We start from the raw sequence: 9100 nt of genomic DNA, 5'->3' as shown, positions 1-9100 counted from the left end.
TCTAGTCCGAGCAATCCGATATCCGAATTCAAGATGGCAACGGTACCTAAAATCCAAAATATCCGACGGATTTTATCCAATAAGAAAACAGGTATAGAATAAATTTTCTATACGTGTGTATGTTGTTGGAGAAAATCCTATACTCATTGGTATGGCGGGTATGAATGTGGATATATACTACCTATATCCGTCTACCTGCAGGTAAAAAACACTCGCTGAAAAAACAAAGCCAGACTAGTGCCTAACTCATTTTAGCTCACATGGCTCATGAATTTAGCCCAAATCCAAATAAACCCTCCTAGTATATATATTTGGCCCAAACCCATGAATTTGGCCTAACTCATTAGCTTGTTGCAATGAAGTTTAATTTATAATTCTAAAAAAAAAATGAAGCTTGATTTATTTTTCATGTAAATGTATGTTATTCATATGTAACTTTTGGATGCGGGTTACCCATCGGGTATAAATTATCCCGCAGATGTGTGTATGGAAGCATTTTTGTAGCCATACATAAGTACGGGTAATCCATTAGGTAAAATTTAATCCTGGTGGATATGGATATGGGTGCCACTACCCATCGGGTATGCCATCCCTAATCCGGACGCTCGCCCGTCCAGCAGACTGAAAGAGCTCCGCGCCCGTCCATGTCAGCCAAGGAGACGCACGCTTCGTCCCCGTGCAAACCGGATCCAAGACTCCACGTAGGCATGTAGTACGAATCTCACTTGAACGGGACTCCGATTTTCCTACTGGTAGTAATCGGAATAGGCTTTGGGTTCATGATCATCACAATTCACATCCTGATGACAAGTCACGTCCTGATCGATTGCAGGCAGCGGAATCTCCTAGTTGTCGACGATGCGGCCGTCAGACTCTACCGACACGGCCGCCGCCCCATGGGCCGACCTCCTGCCGGAGCTGTGCGGCCACGTCGTGGACCGCCTCGACGCCTTCAGCGCCCTCCGATTCCCCGCCGTCTGCAAGTCCTGGGCCGCCGCGTGCGAGGGGGCTCCCCGTCGCTTGCGGTCGGGCGCCCCCACGCTGCTCACCTCCGCCCCGGACGGCGACAGGGCGGCCACCTTCGCCCTGAACGACGTGTCTTCCGGCAAATCCTTCCACGCCGAGGCCGAGGGGCTCGAGAACAGGTGGTGGATTGGCGCCAAGGACGACTGGCTAGTGACCATGGACGCCGGGTTCGACATCGAGCTCCTGAACCCTGCCACCGGCGACGGGGTCCGCCTGCCCTCCTTCACCACCATCCCCAGAGCGACCATAGAGGACGACGTGCTCTGCGTCGCGCCGAGGTCAGTCTACCGTTTCCAGCAGGTGGCGCTGTGCCGGACGCCCGCGCACCGGGACGGCTACCTGGCCATTGCAATGTTCGATTGTTTGCTGGCGTTCACGGCGGCCGGAGACGATTGCTGGACGACGTTGAGGAACCACCGCGAAGGATTCCTGACGTACGGGGACACCATCGCCCACGAGGGGAAGATATTAGCCGTCAGCTTGAGCGGCCACGTCTATTCTTGGGACATTGTCGGTACTCTGTAGTGGGCCGCTGGTTCTACGGGTGACCGGACGGATGCAAAGTCATGATCGACCCCAACGTGGCGGGTCTCGCGCCCTAGCAGCTTTTTGCCTTCCATCCATCTCTTTGACTCTGCTTCCGTGAACTGCTTGACTCCTCCCATCCCCTTCCCGTGACAAATCCCCATCCGTGTTCCCGTCTCCTTCCTCTTCCTCTCTCTCTCCCCTTGTGCTCTGGATCTAACTCAAGCGGCTCGGCGGGCTGGAGGCGAGGTGCGGCTGCCCGGCTGCGGGGAGGCGGAGACGAAGGTGCGGCGGCCTGACGGTGGGGTGGTCCACGAGCTTCCTCGATCAGGGGCCAGCAACGCGGCGACGGGCTTCCCCGGAGCAAAGCTCCGGGCACGGCGCGGCGGCCCGCACCTCGAGCTCTCACTATTGGCGGCGGGGTCCTCCCTGGGGCATTCGTCTCCGGCGTCGGCGACGGCGAGCTCCCTGAGGGGTAGCGGTGTTGTTTTTTTCTTTTTTTTGATGCAAAAACTTTCACCAATTTTTTCTCCCAATTATTTTTAGTTTTTGGTGCGAAAGTTTTTTTCCCATTTTTTTATTTTTTCTTAAAACTTTCTCTTGTAAATTTTTTCTCATTAAAATATTTGTGCTTCAAAAACTTTTTACCTGAGCCTTTTTTTTGTTTTGGGTGCAAATAATTTTTACCCGAGTTTTTTTGTTTGGATGTAAAAGTTTTCTCATTAAATTTTTTCTGTCTCTCTGTATTTTTTTCCTAAACTTTTTTATCACAAAATGACAAAAAAAAACTACTGGAAAAGGAAAAAACAGCTACTATCAGCGGTTGTCGGAGAATCGATCGTAAGATTCCATCCCAACGGGCGACTGTAAACTAGACAACCCCGTAGTAGGGATACCCATTCCTACTACAGTAATGTAGGACTCGCGTAGTCATCCATAACTACACCCTAAGGGGCGGAGCAGCCGGGCCCCAGGGATCCGGCTCTTACCACACCGGGCCAACGGCCCCGGACCCGTTCCCCGCTCTGGGAACGGGTCCGGTGACGCCACGTGTCCCTGAGGAGGGGAAGCTCCGCGCTAGCAGCCGAGGGCGCGGACCCCCCATAGGGGTCCGGGACCTCTTCGCGTCCATCCGGACCTCCCACGCGCATAGAACCAATATACCGCCGGGTCGGGGTCCGGGGGCGCCACGTGTCCCGCAGGCGCACGCGCGAGGAAGACTCGCCCACTCACCGCATTCATCATTAGAGCATATTTACTGTAGCAATATAGTGTCTAATCACGTCCTAATTAGGCTCATTAGATTCGTCTCGCGATTTACAATCCATTTGTGTAATGCGATTTATTTTTCGACTACATTTAGTACACCATACAAGCGATTTATAAAAATTTTGTATTTTGCGTTTTAGGATCTAAACAGGCCCGTAATGGAGCAATTTAAAAGGAGCAGTAAAAGTGTAGGTGGTGTAGCAAATTTTTTTTAGTTTCTTCTCTGCTTTCTTGGTTTTCGTACTTAGCTCCTGCGAAGTGCGCAGTATTTTTCTCTGACTCTACGATCAACGAGAAGGCAGAGCGCCTGCCCAACCTGTTCAAAAGAAATTGTCTCCAAAAGCAATGGTACCTTCATGTATGTATGAAATAATTCAGTGCTTGTTTTTTTTCCTTCTCTCTCTCTGTTTTGGAACTAGCTAGGAATAACCAAATTTGGCTCATCCTAATCAACGCTAATGTTGTCGGATTTGGATCATCCGAGGGAGATTTAGCTTTTCCGTAAAAATTAGGCCCTCAAAACTCAAATGATGGAGGCAGACCCAGTCTTAGCATTTGACTATTTGAGGTTTAGTATTTCTGAAGTTTCTTGCCATGGATTCTGCTCATCATTCATCAGTTCAGGCTTGTTCACGATCCAACAAGCGCGCGGACCAACTCAGCAAACCCCTCATGTCTTGCGGCCCGGCCCATTTTCAGGTCTTGCCAGTAGCCACACCCTGCGGCTGCGGCGCGTCAGTCACCGACCAACCCGCGGGGCGGCGTCCAGTCCAATCATCACGCCTCGCGGCCCCTCCGTTCGCCGCGCCGCCGCGCCATGGCGGGGTGGATCTCCTCCAAGCTCAAAGCCGCCGAGACCCTCCTCCATCAGGCAAGGACACCTGCCGTTCCTACCTCGCCGCCGCAACCCCTCGAGTCCTCACTCCATCTCTTCTGACTCTTACACTCCTCTTGCGCTTCAGATCGACCAGCAGGCGGCGGAGTCCCTCGGCAAGTCCCCCTCCGCCTCCGACCTCGCCGCGCTGCACCCCTCCACCTCTCCCTCAGCCGATGCCGATGCTTTCCTCGACGCGCCGCCCGCGGCCGGCCCGCGCCCTTCCCTCGGCCTCCGCCTAGCCGCGAAGCGCCCCTCCCCGCCTTCCCCCGCGCCCCGCCGCTCCGCGTCCGCGGCTGCGGTGCTCGCGTTGCAGGATCAAGCCGGTGGTGCGCCGCCGGTAGAGGTGGTGGCTGAGGTGAAGCCGGAAGGGGATCGTGGGGATCGCGGGGATGGCAAGGGTGGCGCGTCTGAGAGTGGGAGCGGGAGCGGGAGCGGGAGCGATGATGCATCGGATGGGTCGGGGAGCGATGATTCGGAGGATTCGGAGGAGGAGAGACGGAGGGAGGAGGATAGGAGACGGCGGCGGGCTGAGCGGCTCGCGGCCATGGCTGCACGCGCGATCGCCGAGCGAGAGGAGGCTATTGCGAGGCTCGAGGGGGAGAAGGCCGGGCTTGAGAAGCTGCTCGCCGAGCGTGAGAAGGAGCAAGCGCAGGAGGTGAGTCTGCGCCTCGTCGATTTTATGTTGCTTGAGATTTATGAGGTTGCTAAAAATATACTGTATCACATACTATGTACAGCTGTGAACAGAGCAACAGGAACTATTCCTATAGCTTGCATATTGTTAACTGTATTTTTGTGATTTACATAACAGTCGAGTTAGTAATACATCGCATACTGTTTGTTTGTTATAAAGTATATATTCTCCTTAGTTTCAATGCGTTTGCAATACTGCATTGGAGCACAAAATCAAACATCTTGATTATTGCACTGGTTATGGATGTATGGAACTTTATGTTGATCTTGAGTCCCGACAATGCAGTCCACAACTGTCTCTTGCAAGGCAGAGTCAGCTGCTCAGTGTTCATATGCAAAATCATTTATATCCTGGTGAGATGGTACAGAAGGTGATGATTCTTTAAAAGAATTTTGCTCAACATATTTCAGGCTTCAGAGTTGCAGACTAGTATGATTGAAACAATGGAAGCAGTGGAGATGGAGAAACAGAGACATCACAGCACTAGAATGGAAGCCCTTGCATGTTTGGCTAGACTTGAGGTATATCGCTGTCTACCGATTCTGTCCCCCACCCCCTCTGCCATTTTTATGCCAAACTCTGCAGATGGTGTATATGGAGCCTTTCACTGTTGTGGTGGAAAATAGTTTTCCCATTGTCACAAGTCTTAGCAATGCTCTTACCAAACGATTTTGCAGGTCACAAACGCAGATCTTGCAAAATTGCTTGCCAGGGAACAATGGAATCTGGAAGTTCAAGTATGTCTTCTTTTCCGTGCATTGGGTTTTAGGCTTAAGAAACAATGAAAATACGATGACAGCCCTGTTCTATGGTAACAACTAACAACAGATGTGGGTGCATAGATAGTTGAACATTGAAGCTTTATTCTTCCCCTCTAAATTTGGAGAAACTGCACTGTGCATAATAAATAGGGATAACAACAACATCTGCTCCAAAATTCTACCACTGGACATACTTGATACATTCTGGAATCGGAATAATAGGTTAGTCTAGAGTTTTGTGCACAATGCAATTTGCTATATATTGTTGCCTTCCTGTTACTGGAGTAAGGATCCTTAACATAACAATCTTCTAATAATGAGTTGAATGGGATTAATACTTCATAAATGTTTCACGATTAACAGAGTGTGTTGTCAATAATTTCAAAACTGTTTATTTTTGGTATTTGACAGGTAGATCAAGTTTCCCAGCTTCGAGAGGAAATTGAAACAAAGACGCTTGCTGTAGACAGTAAGTTGACAATGACTCTTTTATGGGGCTCTCTGGTTTTTAGTTTCCAGTGATTTCAAGCACTCTAATTTAAGTTTAATGCCAATGGTATATTAAGCTGATTCATGTTCTTGTCTTTTTGAACTGACTTAAGTATGAGACTTTTGGCTTTATTGAATGTAATTCTTTTTGGCATCAACATCAATTCTTTTCAGTAGGTGACCTTTATTATCATTCCATGAACAGGATACAAAAGAAAGCTAGCAAAGATACAAAAGACAAGCATCCCTCCGGTTGATGAAGTATGCAATCAACATACATTTGCCCAACAGATACAATATTTCCTTGAGTCATTCGAGTAGAACTGTTGACTCCTAGAAAAAAATATCTGGCCTTATCAGTTTGTAATATTAGTTAACTTTTGTCTAGATAGAATCTTTGAGAAGGTTCAAGCTGGAGGAGGAAATTATTGATGCAGAATACACTCTGACATGTGATAGAATTGTGAACCTGAAGGACAAGGTAGGCTCTCCAAAGAACAACTGTAGTCATTAGTTTTCGTATGCAAATCATAATCCTGATCAGGAGTTCCTTTTATAATTATGTGGTCAATTGGATCTTATCAGTATAATCTGGTTTATTGATATCCCATAGTGTTTGTCATTGTACTGTGATATAACATAGAACTGAGCTTCGACTGGTTCACTGTTTTTAAATTGTTGTCCCACTTTACTTGATTTTGGAGCACACACATATTTGCTTCTGAGCACATGTTTCTTCTCTAAGACATTATATTGTTCACTGGTGAAATAGATAGGGAAATCTATTACAACCTGGAAGCGAGGGACTAAAGGCATCCATGCTTATTTAATATTCTCCAAATAAACTAATTGCGCATGTGTTGCAATTTCTTGAATATTTCATCCATAGGTTCTGGTGCTGTAGGGCTGAGTCTCCTTTTTACAAGAGATTTGCATATTTACACTCTGTTCTGTAGCTAATAGTTATGTTAACCAATTATCTGGACTGGGGCCATTTTTTTATCCATAGGCAAGGAAGATTGAAGAAAGCATTGAGCTCACTAGAAGAAACATGGTTCACCCTACAGAGGTGGAAATCGAACTCAAGAAGAGGCTTGATCAACTAACTGATCGGTTGATTCAGAAGCAAATGCAGGTCCGTTCCTTAAGTACACCCCATCTTGTGACTTCGTTGCCTGGTTTTTGGAGCAGCATGAGTTTCACATGATTAAGCTATTGTGTTGGGATAGAATCTTGCCTAATTTTCTACTGACGAGAACAGTTGGCATTCCCTTCCTTCATTGGTATTGTAATGGAGTTAGGGAAGCTATAAACTTCCTGTGATAAAGTTTTGAAAAACAACCCTTGTTATCAATAATAAATAATGACACCTAATTTAAAGATTTTACTATTTGAAAATAAATGTTGTTACTCTATTTTCAGGTTGAGTCCCTATCTTCAGAGAAGGCAGCTCTGTTAATGAGAATAGAGGTATATGTAGACCCATTGTATCTAAGTCACTTTATAAGATTTTGACAGCCCTAGTAAGTTTACCCAAGTACAATTGTATGCGAGGGGAGTAACACTATATCTACAGGCAGTCTCAAGATTGCTCGACAATAGCACCTCATCAACAGCTTCGACAAGCTCATCAAGAATAGACATCGAAGCTGGTGCATGGCAAGAATCATATTCACCAAAGCTTCGTGACAGGATAAGGGCTGGGCAGCAGCAGCTGGGAACCGCTATCCGACAGCTCGATTCGATTTTCTCGGCAGGGCATATATTCTTAAGGCGGAATCCGAAGGCGCAGATTTGGGCTTTGGTGTACCTGGTATGCCTCCACTTATGGGTATTGTACATACTAACATCACACCCAACAGTATCAGAAAATCACCCTGGTGCTACTTTTTCGTTGGAGACGTTAAATAAGACAAGCATTTGATGTTGTTTTTGCTGATACATCACTCCAGTATACTCTACCTGTGTAAACGAGGTGTACCACTTTTATTTTTTCGGGTGGAGAAATATGAGATTGAACTTCCATGAATATCTATGATTGTATCATACATTTTATTTCCATTGCTACTTTTCCCCCAATGTCGAATCAGAATGTAATAGTGAAACATACAGAATGAGAATAGTTTCATACATGAATTTGGAATTGCAAGTGAAGTTGTATATAAGGTATGCGTACAGTTCTCATTCTGATCCACAACAGACACTTCCAATTACCAGTGAAGATAAATATTACACAAATGCTTTTGCCATGAGATAAAAAAATATAAAAAGGTCATAGTATTTCTTATCGATTCTTAAATACAATAGTCATACATAGCCAAGATTAGACAAAAAAAAATACCGAAAGGAAGTCATTCTAGCTGAATTCTTTCATGTCAATTGATGCCCATTCCAATTTATAGAGTTACACATATCATGATGAGATAAAATTACATGAAAAAAAATACTTATCAGGATGAATCTATCCATGTATAGTTATGTCATGCATCGCCAGGATTATTACATAACCAAAATTCAAATGTTTTCTTGCTAGCACTCAATCCGAATATCGTTTGCTATTGCGAAATTTATATTGTTTGCCGCTAGCTCTTCTACGGCAATTATGCAATAGGGTACGCAGTTGGCTGGAACCACATTGGCATTTGCAAGGAGTCGGCCATGGCCGGATAACTGAGCCGGCGCTCAAATTCGTAGATGTAGTCATCTCCCAGCTTCAGATCGAAGACGGCGGCGTCACAGACGAGCAAGTCCGCGATGTAGACGCAATCGGCCTGGAGATCGTTGGAACCGCCTGGAGGCACGGTGGCGTAGAACGGGTAGTTTCCACCCACGAAGAGGGCGCGGTCGCCGCCGAGGTCCCTGACGCGGCGCCACGCGCCGGTGGCCGCGTCGAGCTCGTGCAGCGAGACGTGGCGCGCGAAGAAGCTCCACTGGTCCTTGAACACGATCCTCCTGCTGCGACTGTCCTTGACGTCGCCGTGGCCGTGCATGCAGACTACCTGAAGCTGGCCGGCGCTCGACGCGGCGAGGTAGAACCCGCGCCTGAGGTCGTGGCTGACGTGGTGGATCTCCGGTACTCGCGGCAGCAGTGTGGGTTCCGCAGCTGCGCCTTCCATGTCCCAGGAGTAGATGTCCCCAGATCCGGCCACAGCGACCACCTTCCCGTTGTGGACGGTGGCGTCCGTGAACTTGAGGTTGTGCACTCCCGCGGGGTTCATCAGTGGCGTCCAGCCCTCGTCGCCGTTCGCCGTGAACGCGAGCATACCCAAGGGTCCGCTGGAGAAGAGAGCGACGGCCAGGTAGCCGTTCGGGTGCGCCGGCGTCTGGCACAGTTTGACCTGCTGGAAAAGGTGGAGCCGATTTTCGACAGCGACGTGGAGTTCGTAGTAGTCCGCGACTTCGAGTCTCCGGATTGTGGTGAAGGACGGCAAGGGCACGCGGTCGCCGGTGATGAGGTCC

The 9100-nt window shown here is 48.0% G+C and overlaps 2 protein-coding genes across 2 annotated transcripts; both read left to right on the top strand.

The window, feature by feature from the left end:
• Positions 1–858: 858 nt before the first annotated feature.
• Positions 859–1551, top strand: LOC120681360. The gene has a single exon (XM_039962859.1). It carries the CDS (start codon positions 859–861, stop codon positions 1549–1551), a length of 693 nt encoding a protein of 230 aa, XP_039818793.1.
• A 2007-nt stretch (positions 1552–3558) lies between these two features.
• LOC120682417 (golgin candidate 2-like) lies at positions 3559–7803 on the top strand. The gene is made up of 10 exons (XM_039964330.1): positions 3559–3691; positions 3783–4352; positions 4802–4912; positions 5069–5128; positions 5564–5621; positions 5847–5902; positions 6030–6122; positions 6651–6776; positions 7064–7111; positions 7218–7803. The coding sequence occupies exons 1-10, from the start codon at positions 3638–3640 to the stop codon at positions 7563–7565; spliced, it is 1524 nt and encodes a 507-aa protein (XP_039820264.1). The 5' UTR covers positions 3559–3637; the 3' UTR covers positions 7566–7803.
• The last annotated feature ends 1297 nt before the right edge of the window (positions 7804–9100 follow it).

Source organism: Panicum virgatum, chromosome 7N, assembly GCF_016808335.1.
Source record: "Panicum virgatum strain AP13 chromosome 7N, P.virgatum_v5, whole genome shotgun sequence".
Lineage (NCBI taxonomy): Eukaryota > Viridiplantae > Streptophyta > Magnoliopsida > Poales > Poaceae > Panicum > Panicum virgatum.
The sequence above is the reverse complement of the archived record's forward strand: the minus strand, read 5'-3'. Positions and strand labels throughout refer to the sequence as shown.

Excerpts from the sequence above, each read along its gene's own strand:
- LOC120682417 (XM_039964330.1), top strand. The coding sequence starts at position 3,638 with ATGGCGGGGTGGATCTCCTCCAAGCTCAAAGCCGCCGAGACCCTCCTC. Across the intron at positions 5,622-5,846 it reads AAAGACGCTTGCTGTAGACA|GATACAAAAGAAAGCTAGCA; the intron begins GTAAGTTGACAA and ends TTCCATGAACAG. Across the intron at positions 6,777-7,063 it reads TGATTCAGAAGCAAATGCAG|GTTGAGTCCCTATCTTCAGA; the intron begins GTCCGTTCCTTA and ends CTCTATTTTCAG.
- LOC120681360 (XM_039962859.1), top strand. The coding sequence starts at position 859 with ATGCGGCCGTCAGACTCTACCGACACGGCCGCCGCCCCATGGGCCGAC.